Here is a 19,135-nt window from a genome sequence, read left to right on the forward strand (position 1 = left end):
TTGGTAGGTTTATCCTATATAAATACAAAATATGTATACATTATTCACATGAAACACAGCCATCTAGGTCAAAGGTGAAAGTTATCTGTTGTAGATATTCAAATAATCTAACTTTTAACCTAAGTGTTTCATAAAACAACACGTTATGACCTCAAAAGTAGAGAGAAAATAGGACATGGGTTTAGAATTGTATGCTGTTAAAATCATAAATACTGTTGCAGATCTACAATGCAAAAGTATGAACACTGCATAGAAAATGAAAATTGCTGTTGCAAAGATCCCTGTCATTGAGAAAATACATGGCCATTACAGTATTCAAATCAGTTGATCATACCAAAGTATCTACTTACGAGCAAAATATTGCCAGGGCATGTATGTTCTTCCAAAGTCTACTGATCTTTCCAGAACCCAAAGATCCGGGCGAGGGGAGTTTGCAAATTTGATGAGGACGTAGGCAACATGGAAAAACTGAAGATCAAAATACATTTAAGAAAGTTTAGACAGCAATTCAAAAACAGTCACTAGATACTAAATACACAACCACTGAACAACTATGTTCATGTATTAGGTCAATAGAGTTTTTGCAGTTCGAAGAATGACATATTTTGCTTTCCAACTATTATTTTAGGAATGTAAAATGTATGTAGCATTATAATTTAGTCGGTTAGTCCTGCATTTGTATTATTTTATAACATAGATTGCTCAAAAAATTTAGATGAGAAACATGGATAAAATATCCACTTGAAAAAACATACCATATACAATACGATAGGTACAACAGACATATTTAGATGCAATATCATTTTAAATATAGATTACTTTTCTAAGCCTAGGAACTGATGCACAAGTATTCAGGGAAATTTGAGAAGCTTACTCCATGTGTAGGTCACTCCTACTCCAATATGTAAATTACTAATGATTGGTTAATTTTGTTGAGCTACAACAAATTTGCATTAGTACATAACAGTGAATTTGTCATCATTACTTTGTAGGCATGAAAACCTTTTGTAAATATGATGCTGTCTTGAAGGGGCAGCTGATGCAAATCAATCAACCTTAGTTTCACGTGATCACGTTTTCATTTCCCTTGGATTGGGTCATGCAGTTTTGTGGAGGACAACTTTTATGGGTGCTAGAAAGATGTTTCTATTACTTCCAACGCATGCAAAAGATGAAGATCAGTACTATAATGACTTTCAGGCTGGACTCCAGGAAATCCTTGTTTTCGAAACCCCCTCCCTGGGCTGATTTTGGCCCTGGGAACCCCTTCCAGGGGGCCCGGCCAAAGCTTAATAGGGGAGGGGGGGCAGAGTGACTCCCCTACCCAGGCCGATTTCGGCCCAGGGTCCCCTCAACTGTGGCCCAGCCTCTTCATCCTGGGTGTCCTGGAGCCCACCCAGGGCACCCATTGTGCTATGTTGGGTATCGCAGAGGGAGCCTCAATGCCCCCAGCAGACCTTGTCGGCTCCCTACCTTCCTCGTGTATAGCTGTGAGGAGCTTCTGTTAATTGGAGAAGGCATAAATATCGAGGGCAAGGGACTTCCCAAATCTCTGTAGATAGTAAAGCCAGAAAAGGGTGCCATAATTCAGGGAAGGAGGTGCCCGGAGCCGAGAGAGAGAGGGTCTGGCACGCCACCCTCAGAATGTACCAAAGTCGATGTAAACACCCTTGACATGTAAGGAGATGTCCTGTACCCTAGTGTGACAGGATATTGTGCAGTGAGGTCCCCAGGGCCAGCTCAATTTGTCTTCCTCAATGAGACTTGAGAGGGAATGTAAGTGCATTGGGTAATCCCAATAGGATATAAGCTAGAATACGGGGGAGTTGCGTGTTAAGATGAGTATCAATGTCATCAAGCAATGGTGTCCAGTAGGAGGTGAGTTTTGGGCATTCCCATAATAAGTGTAACAATGTGCCTGGGGAGCTGATTTTGCCTCTGTGAAGATGGGTGGGTGTAAGATACCAATATGTGGCGATCTTGGTACCTGTTTTGATACTTGCTGTATTATGGGCCATGTGTCTGGCAAGGTGTTATTTATCCCCCAGATTCCTTCGGTGTCAGTGGACGGCCCATCCCTGTCTCCCACCATTTCTGACTCGTGGGTTTAGTCTGTGTAGTGGCAGAGTGGAGGAGGCCAACCAGTTCGGTTATGAGGCGTGCGTTTGACGGTTTGAAGAGCAGCCATTTTTCGGTGGAGGTAAGGAATCGCTGGGCGTTAGGATAAATTGAGGGGTGCATCACTCAGTGTCTGATTTGAAGGTAGTGTAACAACTCCATTTTAGGTATTGCATGATCAGAACATAGGCATTCAAAGGGTATTGGGTATTTTTCATCGAATAAATGGATGATAGACCGGCGTCCTATCTGGCACCCATGCTGGAAGCTATGAGATTCAGACCTGGGTTGAAATCTGAGTAACCAGCAATTGGTGTCAGGGAAAAGGATATGAGGTGAGGCCGTCACGCCCGGCCACTCTGTCCCAAACCTCTAAGGAGGTCCTTGTAATAGGAGAAAGATAAAGACATTGGGGCGCGCATTTCTGTGGAAAAAAAGAATCCTCCAGAGGTATTGTCCCGCCACAGCTCTATCCATGAAGAGCCAGTGCTTTTCAGACTCCTCCTGGGACCACTCCCGAAGGAACGTAAACTGGCCCGCCTGGTAATAACATAATAGTGTTATATTTCATATAGGTACCCCGATCTAGGTCTAGGTATCATCATAACCCTTCACCTACATTCTCTCCTATACTACATACATAACGGTTTTGGAGGACTGACTTTTTACCCAGTTACAATAATACACATAAGTACGTAGGGCTTTTCCCTGGACACTGGCCTCATAAATTATGCATGAGGACTCTTAGTTTCTTGGAATCACAGCAGGAGCATCATCTCCTGCATAATAACTGCTTATAAAGTTAATTCCCGACGTCATCCTAAATCCAACACTGGCACAGCAAAGTAGAACCCCTGGGACTACCTTAGGGTATATAAACACCACATCTTGCTGAGATATAGAGAGGAGATCACGACTTCCAGGCCGACACACTGACGCGAGACACTCCGGTTCCTGCATGCAGATCTTCCAGCTCGCAGTAGTCTGACATCCCTCACGTGGTGTTCAGCTCGAGACCACAACGAGGTCCCGCAGGCTAACATCAGGTAATGGGGTTGGCTTTATCCTAGAGGGATTCTTGGCTTTTCACCTACTCACATGCTAGGTACATTTAGGTACATCTAGTTAGGGTGTATCGTAGGAGTACGCATTTTATTGCCATGTATTTTATATACTTGCCTATATTTATTATTTTAGCAAAATGGTAGAAACCTACCATCTGTTTACTTTCTTAGTGCTGCTACTCATTTATATATGCTACTGTCTACTGGTGATTTCAGAGCACTTATGTTACGCTAGAATAGCGACTGTTCAATATATACTTATCGAAAATGTCCCAACTGTTTATTCTGTGTATCTCTCTGAGAACAAGTGAGCACGAGTGACTAAGCGAAAAATATGTTACTGTTTCCACGGTCCTGAGGGGTCAGGGTTGTCATGTTCGATAGTTGCCAAGATCTATTCTCTCCTTGGTAAGAGGAGGTTATAGTGGCATTGCGAGCTAGCTGGTACACAGGCCAACATAACCCGTGGGGGTGTCTGGAATCAGTCTAGACACCAGTCCCGCAGAATATGTTGTCTAAACACACATATCCTATATAGGTCTTATAGGAACTACACGACAATAGATTCGGAATGCCTAGGCCTCCCTCGTCTGGGGGTTGGTAGCTAAGTTCCCTCCGCATGCGGGGGCGAATATCAACCCACACAAATTGGTTTATTTCATGTTGGAGAATCTGAATTGTCCCGGGAGGGGACTCTACAGGGAGCACCTGGAAAAGGAACAGAATTTTGGGTAGAATCAACATCTTTACAGCCGTGATTCGACCAAGCCAGGAGAGGCGGTAGGACCTCCATCTGTTTGAGTCCAATTTTATTTGGTGGGCAGATTCCTATAGTTTGGAGCAGCAGTAGACTGAATCCCCTTGAATGGAATAGATGTAGATGCCCATTGTATGGGAAATCGGTGTGTCAGGGCTTCCCATGTAGCTATCGAGAAAGTTAAGCTGAAGGCCTAGGATTCGTGGACGTTTACTTGAAAGCCTATAGCGTGGCCAATTGTTTCCAAGTCATTGAAGAAGGCCGAGAGTGAAATAGATGGATTATCCAATGCCACCAGAATGTCGCTGGCATAGAGACTGATGGTGCATTCCTCTCCCTCAAATGGGATACCTTTAATAGTAGGATTATCCTGAATTCTCTGAGGGAGAGGTTCCATATATAATACGAATAATAGGGGCGAGAATGGGTACCCCTGGCGCGTGCCTCTACAGATTTGGAACGGAGTTGATGGGTAGCCATATACTCTCACTGTTGCAGCTGGATGACCATAGTTACTGAGGACCCACGACCAAAATTGTTCACCAAGACCAAAGTGCTTAAGCGTGTCAGTCAGGGATAGCCAATTAACTCAATCGAATGCCTATTCGGTGTCAATCGCCAAAAGCATGCATTCCAGGTCCAAACGCTGGACTTTATTAATGAAGTGCAGTAACCTTTGTGTGTTATCGCTACATTGGCTATGGAGTATAAAGCCTGCTTGGTCTGGAGCAATGAGGCCTGGTAGTAGGGGGCCTAGGCGTGTGTTAGGATGCCTGTAAAAAGTTTAAGGTCAAGGTTTAGGAGGGAGATTTGCCGGTATGACACGCAGTAGTGCTTGTCTTTGCCAGGTTTTGGGATCACGACTATAGAAACCACTAACATAGAGGGCAGTTTTGAATAAGGGTCGTTGATCGCGTTGAACAATCTAGTAAGAAGGGGGGCCAAGATCGAGCATAATGTTTTATACAAATCACTGGAAAGCCGTCAGGGCCCAGTGATTTGAGAAGCTTCTGTCGGGCTATAATTGAGATAATGTCTTCCACTTGGATCGGATGATGCAAGTCCACTGTCTGCTCTGGTGTTAGTTTAGAGGTGCAGGTGTCCCGAAGATATGAATCCGGTCCATCTGCGGTTAATAGCTGCCCTGCGTATAAGTCTTTGTAAAAGTCCTGAATGGTCACCGCGATTTGTGGATCTTCCTTCTGTTCCAGACCATTAGAATCAAACACCACCTGGACTCCTGTCGCCTGGAATTGCACTCTTAGTCTGTTGGCTAACAGGCATCCATATTTGTCTCTGCCTACATAATACATATGGTGAAGCCAGAGAGCCACGTATTTTGCTCTGTCTAGGTCGATCCACGCCAGTTGAGAGCGGGCTGATTCAAGTTGCCGCCATATCCGGGAGGCGCCTGTGCACCTGTGAATGCGCTCTAGTTCTTGAAAATAATGGGTCAATTGCTCCCTTTTGTCTTTACGCAGCTTATTATAGGGTGCAGAGGTAGCGATAAGTTCACCTCTGACCACTGCCTTCAGCGTCTCCCATAATGGGAAGATGGAGACATCAGGCATATTATTGCTAGCCAGAAAATCTCTCAGCCCTTTGCTAAATTGTTTAACAACTTCGGGGTGTTGTAACAGGGTTTCTCTCAGTCGCCAAGTTCTTGGTGGAGGTTGTAGATTAGGAAATTTCCGGGTAAGTTATGGTGCAGCATGATCTGATAAGGAGCGGGGTTCTATCGCAGAAGTCGAGACCATAGAACTGATAAACCGGTAAGCCTAAGAAATAGTCTAGTCAGGCGTATGTCTTATGTACATGTGAATAAAATGTATAGTCTTGTGTTCATGGGTGTAGTGATCGCCAAATATCTGATAACCCCTCTTCCCCCTATCAGAGCGCGCCCTCTCGAGAAAGGGCCCCAGCCTGACCATGTCGTTGGGAGGATCTGTCCAGGTCATTATCAAAGACTAGTTATAAGTCCCCCCCATGAGGTTCAGCCAGTCCAAGGTGGTCAGTATCTCAGTAACTATGCAGCATGCAGTGGTTTTTTAAACATATAGGGACTGCTACCTCTTGGTGCCCTGTTTGGAAACAAACAACCACTGCAGGCACATCTCTCAGCACCCTTACATACTCTGCAGTGATTACTGCAGAGTATGTAAGGGCACTGAATTGTATGCAGTGGTTTCTAAACTTTAGAAACCACTGCATATCACTCTGCAGTGCATACCCCTTGGCACCCTTACATACTTTGAAGTAATTATCGCAGAGAATGTAAGGACGCCAAGGGGTATGCACTGCAGTGATTTTTAAACAGGGTGGGAAGAGGGAGCAGTCCCTCTATGTTTCAAAACCCTCAGCTAATCTTCATCACTTGTTATTCTCATGCCGTCTCACACATCAATTTTGGCTCAATGTTTGGATACAGATTAATGATGTATTTCATACTAATGTTCCTGTTTCCTATCTAAATGTTTTTTTAGGTAGTTCATTAGGTTGATTGGAAATATTCTGCTTGTACCACTGAAAATATTGATTTGGTACTAGTAGTTGCCTTTCTACAAAAAAATCTAAAACCTGGAAAGATACTACAGACATTTCCTTTCAGGCATGTTGGTACAGTATTAGTAACAATCATCACTTAAAAAGAGCCTATGTTAAACCCTTAGCTTTAGCTATACGACGTGATGCTATTTGGTCACCTGTTATGTTTCTCCTTTGCTCAAACTTCTATTATCCATCGCCCATTAATTGAAGAAGTTACTAAACCCATACATTTTCCTGTATATGGTTTTCGTTTTTCCAATTCGAAATATCTCTTGCATTTTTTTCTTTAATGTTTTTATTCATATGTAACAATTTTAATTATTTATAGATATTGATTTAATATTTATGCTGTTCGTTTGTATTCAATCAAATGGTACTATTTCTCATATTTCCTTACACATTTTACTTCTTTCTGTATTCCTCTTTATCTCTTTTTCTTTATTTTCATATCATTTCTTTAGACCTTATATTTTTGAATGATGAGTTTTGGTGCCTTTATGTAATGACTTGTTCTGCTATTATATCTTTAATAATCTTTTACTTTAAACTTTTAAGGAAATGGTACCCCTACTTTCAGAATTAATTCACCACGGTTGTTGTTATCAGTAGTCCCTTAATTGCATAATATCTTCTCCCCTCTACCCATTGCTTTATGCATGCCTCATGAATTCACTATATTCTATATTTTTTGGTTAAAATCCCATGGAATGAATGACCTCGCCTTTACCTTAGCAAAGACGTTATCAAGGCTGGCTTCTTCCTGTGTGGAGCATGTTTACTTCTTAGCTGCTGAAGTGAAATGTGTACAAAATTAAAACCACTATCACTGTGTCTGTCACTGTGATATATGTATTTTAATTATGTATCCTGGAAGGGAGTCATTAGTCCTGTCAAGGGGGAGTTCAATAGTCCCTCCTGGAAGATAGAGGAATGCCACGCAGCCCTAATTCTAGGAAATCGCCTCCCAATTGCGAGTCACTCAAAAGGCTGCCAATGAGCTTGAAATTTGTAAAAGTATGTATTTTATGCACACAAAAAATGTGCACCAACCAGAGACACTGATAAAAGTCAATGCATTTCTTGTATGTATCAGCTAGGCCACAGAACTACATAACACACAGCGAGGCCATGTTTTTGAAGTATTCCATTAACATTTATTTAAATAAAACGTGTTTTTCATGGTCATACGTGGCAATGGGAGGTGGGGGAAGGGAGTTTGAGAGAGAAAAAAACACTTCAATTTCTGGTCAGAAATCTTCTCTCTTTAGGGCTGGTAAACTCTGGCTCGTGATCACTGTACCCTCTAATTGTCGGTGTGGGAAGGAACTAACTCTAATTAAATGTCACCGAAAAAACACAGCACAAGCAGTCGCGGCGGTCACAGGTAAGAGCGGTGGGGCGGGGCGGGACGGGTAGGGAGTCGACAGATGACAGGATAGGGAAATTAAAATAAATAAAACCACTTACCTTGCGCTTGCCGCATCGCTGATTCGGCAATGCGGCGAGTGTAAGGTAAGTGGTTTTATTTTTTTAATTCTTTTTTCCCTATCCTGTCGTCTGTCGACTTTCCCTCCAGCCCACCCCGCTCCCACCCCACAGACCCACCGCTCTTACCTGTGAAGGACACATCGGAGCACAAGCATAATATCACTGTAATGTTTGAGAGCCTTACAGGCTTCTTAGAGGAGATAAACAGGAGACCTATTGCTAACACCACAATGGAGGCCACTGGGCTAAACAGAGAGATGATCATTTTGTTTTTTCCCATTCACCTTTAGTAGGAGGGATTAACTTGTGATTTCCACAATGGTCCTAGATTAAAAAGGGGCACATATCTACTATTTGTTTGTTTATACATTCCAGATCTTCATGATTCGAAAAGTTTACTCCTTTGTATCATCCTACATGCAGACCATGATTTGCGCTCCCCTTAGTGTTGACTGTAGTGTGTCACTGCAATTACCACGATGCAAAGGAGCAACACCCTTTTCTCTGCCCAAACTGATTTTCATGATCTCCTCTACCATTTATCACATGTACCTAAGGTTCTTTTTTGTAAAAAATTGTATTCTGGCCTATTAATTACACTTTATCCGGCCCGAGCTGAGAGTATGGCCCGGGTGCAGAGAGTACGGCCCGGGTGCGGAGATTCCGGCCTGACTGAGGACGTAAAGATACGACTCGTAAATGGCCTCTGTGAATACCAAAAGTCATAAAGTTAGAATTTTGTCTTGGATTGCCTTTGTGAATCGGGCCCTATATGTATGTTTATGGTCAATTAGGGAACCTCCTTTTCTGTAATACATATTGAGCACCATACCCAACAGTCCTAAAAGGAGAGAGCCCATTTTTATACGTGTAAAATCTGTTACTGATCCTTCTATGCGCTTCTTTTTGTCACCCTAAAATCCAGGCTGTCACTACAATACATTTCAAAAGAGAAAAAAATGGCTGAACCTTATCACCAGAAGAAATCCAAACAGTGATCCGTTCCACCAAAATAGTACCATGCAAAACACAGCATCTATCAATTTTGTGAATTTCTCCCCAAATTATCCAGAGGTTGGGCACTCCCAGGTAGTTATTGACAAGGTTGGAGGAAAGCCCACAACAGAATGCTCTATGTGATTATACATTTGAAGTGCAGAATATAATGAACTTCAAGATACTTTGCATGAACCCTAACTCATCTATTAGCTATCTAGTTTAAGCTGGATATTTTACTTTCCCCTGATTTCATATAAAAGTGATTTAAGATTATACATTTAAAAGCATTGTATAGCTTATAGTCCTTTTGGGATTGCAGCACAAAGATACCTTGAAACCTCTAACTTGCTGGACTGTTGAGTCATGTTTAGCCATGCGAAAGAAATATTTATATATGCTCTGCCAGGGGCATATCAAACTCTTCATTGATCACTGACCACAACCATCCTGCATGCTCTAGTCTAATTTATTAGTTATTCGTCCAGTGTAAACAAACTATTAAGAAGAGCTAACAATAGAGTACAGAGCTGGAATATCGATGTAGAAATATCGATATACATAAATATCGACGTAAAAATATCGTGGGGAAGAAATATCGATAGCAGAAATATCGTGGACAAGAATATCGATTGCCAGGTAAGTAATATCGATTGCAAAAATATTGAAGTGTTAAATATCGTTTACAAAAATATAGTTGTTAAAAATAACGAATTATTATTAATGTTATGTATTTTCGTATTGTGTATGAGAATTGTTTGTGATTTTATTATATGTGTTAAAATTTTAGTTTGCGTTTTTAGTTCTGTAGCGGGTTGTGGGTTTCTAGGGGAATAGGGTGGGAAGTAATTTAATTATATACATTTTATTTATTATTTATAGTAGTTAATAATTTTTTTTAATTTAATTTTGCGTTTTTAGCTCTGTAGCGGATAGTGAGTTTATAGGGGTATAGGGTGGGAAGCAATTTAATTAAATGAAATGTATTTAATAATTTATATTTGTTCATATTTGTATAATTGTGATGTCATAGAGTTATAAATTAGTTGTTAAGTTTTTTTAATTAATTACTTAATAATAATTATGTTAATTGTTTAATTAATTTTAGGTGTGTGTTGTGGTTTTTATAGATGTAAATGGTGGGAAGTAATTTATTTTTTATTGATGATTTATTAATTATTTGTTAATTGATTTGCATAAATTAATTTGTTAATTAATTTGTATTAATTGATTTGTTAATTAATAAGAATTAATTAATTAGTAATTATTAATTGTGATTGTGTAATTAATTTTAGATGTGTGTTGTGGATATCATAGTGTTAAACAATGTGTAATTAATGAATTCTTTTTTTTTAACATTTAAATTACAATATTAATTATGTTAATGATGGAAATAAAATGTAATAAAGATGTTGAGGTTTATTTTTTTATTGGTGTGCTATCCAGCACTTTCCCTGCTTTTGCACTCACTGGAGTGGGAATAGCAATTTTTACCCCTTCACTATCCAGCACTTTCCCTGCCTTTGCACTTACTGGAGTGGGAATAGTAATTTTTACCCCTCTGCAATCCAACGCTTTCCCTACTTTTGCACTCTCTGGAATGGGAATAGTAATTTTTACCCCTCTGCTATCCAGCACTTTCCCTGCCTTTGCACTTACTGGAGTGGAAATAGTAATTTCTACCCCTCCGCTTTCCAACATTTTCCCTACTGTTGTATTTATTGTGTTGCAAAATATATTTTTAATATTTTTTGTAATAGTTTAATGTGTTAATTAATTATAGAATGTTTTATTTTGTTATAAACTAATCATATATGTATATTTTTTTATTTTTATATAATTTAAAAAGATTATAAATTAAGTAAAGATAATAGTTAATAAAATGTTTTAAAGTAAATATATGTATTTGTACACTTTTTTGTGTGTTTATATTTTATTTAATTAAGCTTATTTGTTATATTTATTTAAAATATATATTAAATGTAATTTATTTTGTTAAGAATATTAATATTATTTAATATATTTTATTTAAGTTATATATTTTTTAAGTCGATATTTTTAACATCTATATTTTTTACTTCAATATTTTTGTATCTATATTATTGTAATTACCTGTTTAAGTATAGGGAGTCGATATTTTTGTATTCAATATTTTTACCACGATATTTTTGTTAACTATATTTTTTACATTGATATTTAATCAGGGAACCCAAGCAGATCAGCCATCTTTGTCAGGCTACAGCTGTGCTGATGAGTTTGCTTTAAGGAAGCATTTATAATGACATTATCCATCAAATGTAATGCATTAGTAATCAAACGGAGAGCATAAGGATTGGCCAGGAATCTTGGGTGCCGGGGGTGGACAGCATACAAGGTAGACATCGCTTTAGAATTGTTTCACGAGATTCACAACCATCCACAGAATCAAAAGAACTTATGCTACTGGATAACAAACCACTTAAAACAGTAAGAGGGCATGTCTAAACAGAACTTGTTGTTGACAGATACTTTAACTGATGTAAAGAAATAAGTTTAGGCACAGTGTGCTTTTAGAGTGAGAGATTGTCAATGCAAATCCATTCTACCATGGAGTAGTGTGTTTCTAATACTGTAATGTAAAGTGTATTAGAAAGATAAAATGTTTGCGCACCCCATATAGCCTCAAAATCATTGTTGCCAGTGTTTTATATATATAGTTGGTGCTCCACAGCCGCAAGCTTACATTTTCAAAGCTGCAAATGCTACTGTGCGAGAGCGAGGCACTTTTTCGCTTCCAATGAAGTGGCAAGGCCAATTGTCAAGACACCAGTCAGTAGCACATTAGCAACTTGTGATTTCTGAATTGTTATTCTAGTAGTGCTGAACCTGAGCCCATCATAAGACTTTGAGACTTAACAAACTTTCACTCTGTGAAAGTTTGTTTTCTTATCATAGGAACTGGTAATATTAATAAAGGGAATGCATGGGTTTTAATTAAAACATAGCTTTTAAGATGAGGTAAGGATGTTTTTGCAAGTCTTTGGAGTCGCTATGTGACAAGAAGAACATTGGATACAACTGGCATAGGGCCACATGTATCAATATTAGGAATAGCAATTACCTAATTGCAATTTTCTGCAAATCGCAATTAGGTAATCGCTATTCCTAATGTATGAAACTCCATGAGTTTCATTTAGCAATTCCTAGGAGGTCGCAAATCGATCTACCTCATGAATATTAATGAGGTAGGTCACAATTTGTGACCCATTAGGAATAGTTAAAATCACAGCGATGGTGCCCAGCTGGGGTCAGCAGACCACCATGTCCGTGATTGATTTTAAATAAAGCAATAATTTGTTTTCAAATGCAGCCCCATTTTCCTTAAAGGAAAACGGGTGGCATTTAAAAAAGAGCAGGCAGTGGCCCGTGGGACTACCGCCTGCTCCTTAAAAAATGTTATACTACCATTCACAAAGCAGAAGGGGTCCCTTAGTAAAATACTAATGTTTTGCAACCCCATTTCAGTCGCAAAACATTCTTACATACCGCTGCGATTCAGTATTAGGAATGGACACCCTAAACACGCAGCTTCCTAACACCGAATTGCAAACCATATTTGCGATTCGCTAATAGGTTACCGAATCGCAAATAGGGTTTGGTCAAAGGAAAAGTCTTTTTTCCGGTCGCAAAATGGCCGATTCTGTGAATCAGGCCGTTTGTGACCTTTAAAAAAGGTACATACATGTGGCCCATAGTTATGTACTAGCAAATCACACTAGCAGGTCATGCAAGCTGCTAGTCACAGAGGGGAACGGAAAGTCTTCATAGATACAGTGAGACTGGGGCAACTGGGCCCACGTCTCTAAAATCCAAAATGATCCCACCATCAATTGTCCATTGAAAGCTACTGCAGAGTCATAATAATTTATTGATGACAAAAAGTACTAGTAAATCACAATACAAAGACCTGCACAGAGAACATTTCAAGGTTAGATTGTATCACATGACCAGAGGAGACAGATTACATGGAAAGACTCAGGTTCATGAACCTTAGCGACAAATAAATGCCTACAACAAAATCTACCACCACATGAAACAGTGCCTTTGAAAAACCCTTTAATTAACAGTCATAATGCAACGTGTTCTAGTCAAGTCAGAGTACACAGACAGCTAATATAGATACATAGGTACATAGCCGTGCCCTCTAGATGATAATCTTTTGGGAGTGCCATCTGCACATCAGAAGAACAACCTGATAAAGTACCTTGCTTTCAAGTTCCATCCCTAAGATCCGGCATGGTGGAGACCAACAACTCATCCTCAGGTACTTTAGAGAGACTGTTTGGCTGCACTTTCAGAGTCAGCAACATACACCTTGTAGAACTCCACTGATGGTCCATGAAGTCTGGGATCATTACCAGACTGTAGGGCTCTGAAAGCCACCAATTTCTTCTCCAACATGGTTAGTGCTCTTGCGCTGCCTTCTTTCTTCATCCAACTTTTTAGTGACCACATGCGCAAGATGCATTTAGACATCAACCTTGCACATCTTTACTGTCGACTTGAAAAAGTCACTGCTATATTCCCAAAACATGTTTCTATTGCAGTAATCATCCTTGTGCCAACTATAATGGGCATTTTCAAATTCGGAAGTAGGTTTATGCCAATTCTCATTCTGAATTCATGAGGCCAACGCCCTACACAATCTACCACTCTATACATACCTTTTTGCCATCACATATTAGACCATAAATGTAACCTCCCCATGACTGAATATCTTTAACTAACACTGACCTACCTCCATGTGCAGTCGTAACCCTCATATATTGCCGCAATCGACTTTTTAAGTCAGTCCAAATCCCCGTCAATGATTTTGAGACACCATCTTCAGAGGAGGTGCATATACTCCCTTCAGAGGCTTTTTTAGTGACTTCCACAATGTTTTACATCATTTCCAGATTGCTCTGGACGTTAGTCAGGTATTACTGACTCCTGGGTTGTGGCTTGGAATGCAACATCTATTAGGGCATTTGTTTAAACATGCTAGGTCCTTTCTTGTTTATTGATAGTGGGCACATCAGATGTCAATAATCCAGTAAGATTTGTTATAGACCATGCATGCTAGAATTATACACTCCCTTGTGATGCAATATATAGGCTGCATGGGAAATAAATAATCTATGCATAAGGATAGGTCAAGGATGAGGAGTGGAATTAATACTACCAAGAGATCCTATGAACACTTCCCCATTCACCAACTAAATGAAGTGACTCAGCATTTTCAGCAATCAGTGTGGTGCCATGGGTCGCTTGTCTGGCCCTTCACTCTGTCCTGCCTAAATAAGAGTCTAGGATAGCATTAACATTTCCCCCAACTAGAATAGTACATTCTGCCATATTTTGACAGACAGTAAATATTACATAAAAGAACCAAATTTTGACTTTAAATGATGTCAATACGTAATCTCAGATGGCATAACACCCTTGTATCAACAAATACTTACAATCAGCACCAGAGTATTGCATCCTGTTGTGAAGTCAAGGGATGTGTAGACCAGTGTGATTACCCATATACAATTGCTGGTTTGGGCCCCAGCTCATGGCATGTTGTTATCAAGTAAACCCACCAACAAGCCCTCTTGCAACAATGCTATATTTGTTTGAAATCCAGAGCTCACAACTAGCTTGGGCACCACAAACCCGATACAAGCCTCTCACACCCATGCTGCCCTTTTGGGCAGCATGGGTGTGAGAGGCTTGTATCGGGTTGTTCAAGGTTCCAAACCAATATCCTCAAATGTGCAAAAAGGAGTTGCATGGGTCTGATAAGTTTGCCCTGGGTTTGGGGTATTTAGGTATGAAGCTTTCCCTGGATTCACAGCACCTCTTCTGAATCAATGGATCACAGACCCTGGCAGCTGTTTTAGGTGTTGGGAATCCAAGGATCCTGAAGAGGTACCACAGATCCTGAAACTTATTTCAACTTTTTTTGCATTTACTCCAAAGGTGGGCCCTTCGGTAGCACCCCTCCTATGGCCAAGGGGTCAGGGTGTGTCTACCCTGTCCCCATATAAAGGGAAGATGAGAGAAAAGGCTCCTTCGTCCAATCAGATTCCTTTTCTTTTTTTAAAAAATTCAGGATCCCAAATGGCACAAATATACAAATGTTTAAACACTTTAGAGCACACTTGGCAACTTTTGAAAATGTTTGCATCTCAAAAACTACTAAATGAATTTACACCAAACCGAAAACAGTATAATTAGTAACTTACGACTTTCATTCCAAATTTGGTGTAAATCTGCTTAGCGGTTTGGGGTCTAGACATGAACAAAATTTCCTATGCAAGGTATAATGGGAAAACACAGGTAACTACCACTTAACGATCCTTCACCTTTCCAAATCTGCATGAAAATTGGCATGTTGGATCTTAACTGATGACACTAAAGACCTAGTTATGATGTCGGCGGACATAGTGGTCTCAGGACGGACCGACCTCCAACCAGCGGTCCCGAAACTGCGATTACAATGTGACCGCACATGGTGGGGTTGCATACTCCCATTTGTCTATAGACACCAAAGATTTCTTGTTAAAATTGGATTCAGTTATATCTAAAAGTGAAATCTCACTGTGTACAGTAGACGTTAAGTCCCTGTACACTTCTATTCCTCATACAGCAGGCATGGAAGCAGTGGAATGGGCGCTGCTGCGCCAAACCTCTATCAGAGCAGATAAAATCTTTATTTTGGAGATTATACACTTCTGTTTGTACCATAGTTACTTTCATTGGAATGATCGTTTCTTTTTACAACAACAAGGTACTTCTATGGGTTTTGCGGGGGCACTCGCTTATGCCAATACATTCATGGCGAAATTTGAATCAGATCACATTTACAGTGACCAAGAATGGAGTGATAATCTCCTGCTGTACTGCAGGTATATTTACAACATGTTCATGCTTTGGATCAATACTAAGAAGCAACTAGAATACAAAATTGAACAGCTTAATAGGTATGATGATCATATTCAATTCACACACACGATTAACGATAGGAAGATTTCATTCTTGGATGTGTCCATTATGATTGAAGGAGGCAAAATTAAAACAGAAGTTCACAGAAAGGCGACTGTTGTTATTAATGCTCTTCACTTTCGGAGTTTTCATCCTAAAAACAGAACCTACCTTTTTCCCAGTTTCTATGTATTAAAAGGATATGTTCAGATCAAAACAGTCTAGAAGATCATTTAATGCTTCAACAACAACGGTTATAGAGGTTATCCCAAAGAAGTTATTGATCAAGCCAATGAACGTATTTCTAAATATGAACGTAGTAATTTGTTGCAATTTAAACCGAAGAAGAGTACAATAAGACAAGTGTTTATTTCTAAATTTTTTACAAGCTCACAGAAGATTAAAAAAATTATCACCAATCGTTGGGAAATGAGCCAGACTTTAATGAAATCTTTAAAGAGCAACCTCTGTTCGCTTTCACCAGATCTAAAAATTTGAAAGAGATTCTAAGGACCCCTTCTAAAAAGACCACGACTGACTTCAAAGGCATGAACAGGTGCTCCAACTGTGTACACTGTAACAACGTAATAATTGGTAATATTTTACATCACCCACAAACTTGAGAATCCATTAAGCTATTCCATGATTTAGATTGCAATTCCAATAAATTGATCTATTATATCAAATGCCCTTGTGGCAAGTTATACGTGGGAAAAACTGAGCGAAAAATAAAAACACGTATATCGGAACACAAAAGCACAATTAGGACCCAGAACAAAAGTAGCAGTCTAGCTGTACATTGGATAGAGGCAAGGCACAGCATAGCTCAAATGAAGTTTGCAGTTTTAGAAAGAGTTATTCATTATCCTGACATGGATCTCACTAGATCCCTGTTGCAAAGAGAAACATATTGGATTAGACGTTGACACTCTTGTAGCAAAAGGAATGAATGATAAAATTGATTATTCCTGTTTTCTTTAACGTATAAACACCTGTGGTATTGTACATACTGTTGTACGCATGAATCATACTAATGTGACCATGGTACTGTGTTTTTTAACTTTTTAAGTTGATCACTTTTCGTTTGCACTTCTTGTTTTCAGTTTTCTCTGCACTTGATTGAGCCAGGTTTTTTAGCATTTATATTTTCTGAGTAAGATTCTGGTTTGAAGGTTGTTGTAATCCCCCCAATATGGCGGCCGCCTTTATTCGGGAGCCCGTTAGTCCGTTTTTTATGATTGTCACGCCGCCCGTGACCCTTGCTTCCGGCATGTTCAATGAAGTCTAGCGTTTTTAAACCGTTAGGTTGGGGAAGCGAGTTGAGTTCAGTGGCAGCAGCTACTGAGAGTTTGGTTGTGGACTTAAGCATTTCAGCTAAGGTAAGCTTGTGTTATCGGTTATGTGAACTTCGTTCACTGTGACTATCGGAATGTTCGTTTTCTTTAATAGACGCTTGTTTTTTCTGTAGGCGATGCTTATTTGTTTACATTTCGGCGATTTAGCCACGTTCGATCCACCGAAGGTATGAGCATTTTTTATTGATGCTGGCATGTCCAGTTGTCTTTTCGCTTTGAGTTACATGGTATTGTGTTGCTTCTCATTGTAGATTAGAGTATTTGAAGGAATCCCTCGTGAGTATGAGTCCCAGTTTTTTCACGAAGGTGGAGGGTACTTTTTTTTTATCATAGTCTTCATTATTATTTTCACCATGAGTCATAAATAATTTTTCATGTTCTGATAAAAAGTCTTTTGTCTTTCCCTGTCTGATATGATACTTTCTGAGCTTTTTGTACATCAATATTCTAAAAATTAAACTTTGTTTACCTGTATAGAGTCAAAGACCCTGAAGAAGGGCCAATTCAGGCCCGAAATGCATTGGGCACTTTGAAATCGATCGGATTGAATTCCTGAATTGTACTAAATGTGTTTATGTTCATGGAATGTATTGAATTCCTCTATTACATTTATGTTGCGTGTTTTCATTGTAATGTTCAACATTAAAAAATCGAAACAATTTTAAAACCGAATAACAATTTGAGTGATATGATTGGTTTTGAATTCACAAACTAATGTGTTGATTTAAAAACATTTTTATTGGAAAATGTTGTGTATGGTAACCATACCATAGTAACAGTGCACAGAGATTCAAGTCGCATTGACTCTAGGTATTGTTACCTGGCATAATGTAGCCATTTTTAGGGAAATTGGCAACAGGATTTTGCTCGGCAGTGGTCACCCTTGATATTTTGGGAACATTCATGGTGAGATTATGGTTAACCCTCATATAATGGCGGTCTATCCATGCAATGTATTATTGACATTGAGGGCCGATTCTAGCTATAGCTGGTACATTAGTGACCAATCCTTGACATGGTTGGGATTCAGGGCAACATTCTGGTCATCCCAGCCTCACAGTAACCCTTCCTTCACATCCTTTGTTTATTCTTGGCAACATTCTGGCAATCCCTCACATGATAGCGACACATCATTAACATATTGTGGGCATTCATGCAGAATTCCCTCAATCCGTGGCATAATGGCGGCCTTACTTGGCATATTGTGAGTGATCTTGGCAATCATAAGATACCCCTAGTAAAATACGGGCCCACTCTTGACACACTGAGGGCATTTCTGATGACATTACCACTATAGTGGCATAAAAATTGCACTTCCTTCAGATATTGTGGCTATTCTTGACAAAGTTCTGATCCTCTCTGATGTAATGTTGTACATCATTGACATTAAGTGTGAGTGTGTCAAATGCATACTGGTGGCCTTAGCACAATGGTGTCCATACTTGACGTATTTTGGCCATCCTTGACACACTTCTCACTATCCTTGACATAATGATGTTTAAATTCCTCCCCTATAATGACATTCCCTAGCATTTGATGATTATGAATGGACACACAAAGCAGAATCTGTCTATATCTGACAGTATACGTGAGTCCCTCGTGAAAATGACACACTGACGTTTAGGGACTCGACATACATCTACTAATGTATTCATTGGCCCCAGAGGACACCTACGCTGTTGGCTGTTGTTTGATGATTTGCATCATGTTTTGTCATGAGGCATTTCACCATCTAAGGGGTTCATTATGAAGTCAGTCTGAAAGCCTCCTACCTACAGTCAGAAGCTTCTTGACCGTGCTGGAGCCCTTCCGACCGACTC

The 19,135-nt window shown here is 39.6% G+C and overlaps 1 protein-coding gene across 1 annotated transcript in view; it reads right to left on the bottom strand.

The window, feature by feature from the left end:
* Window positions 1-19,135, bottom strand: part of LAMA3 (laminin subunit alpha 3) — an 881,606-nt gene that overhangs the window by 737,974 nt on the left and 124,497 nt on the right. Inside the window, exon 3 of the mRNA XM_085605753.1 lies at window positions 351-468. Coding sequence (XP_085461879.1) covers window positions 351-468 — 118 coding nt within the window. The remainder of the gene's footprint in view (window positions 1-350; window positions 469-19,135) is intronic.

Source organism: Triturus cristatus, chromosome 5_1 (assembly GCF_964204655.1).
Source record: "Triturus cristatus chromosome 5_1, aTriCri1.1, whole genome shotgun sequence".
Taxonomy (NCBI): Eukaryota; Metazoa; Chordata; class Amphibia; order Caudata; family Salamandridae; genus Triturus; species Triturus cristatus.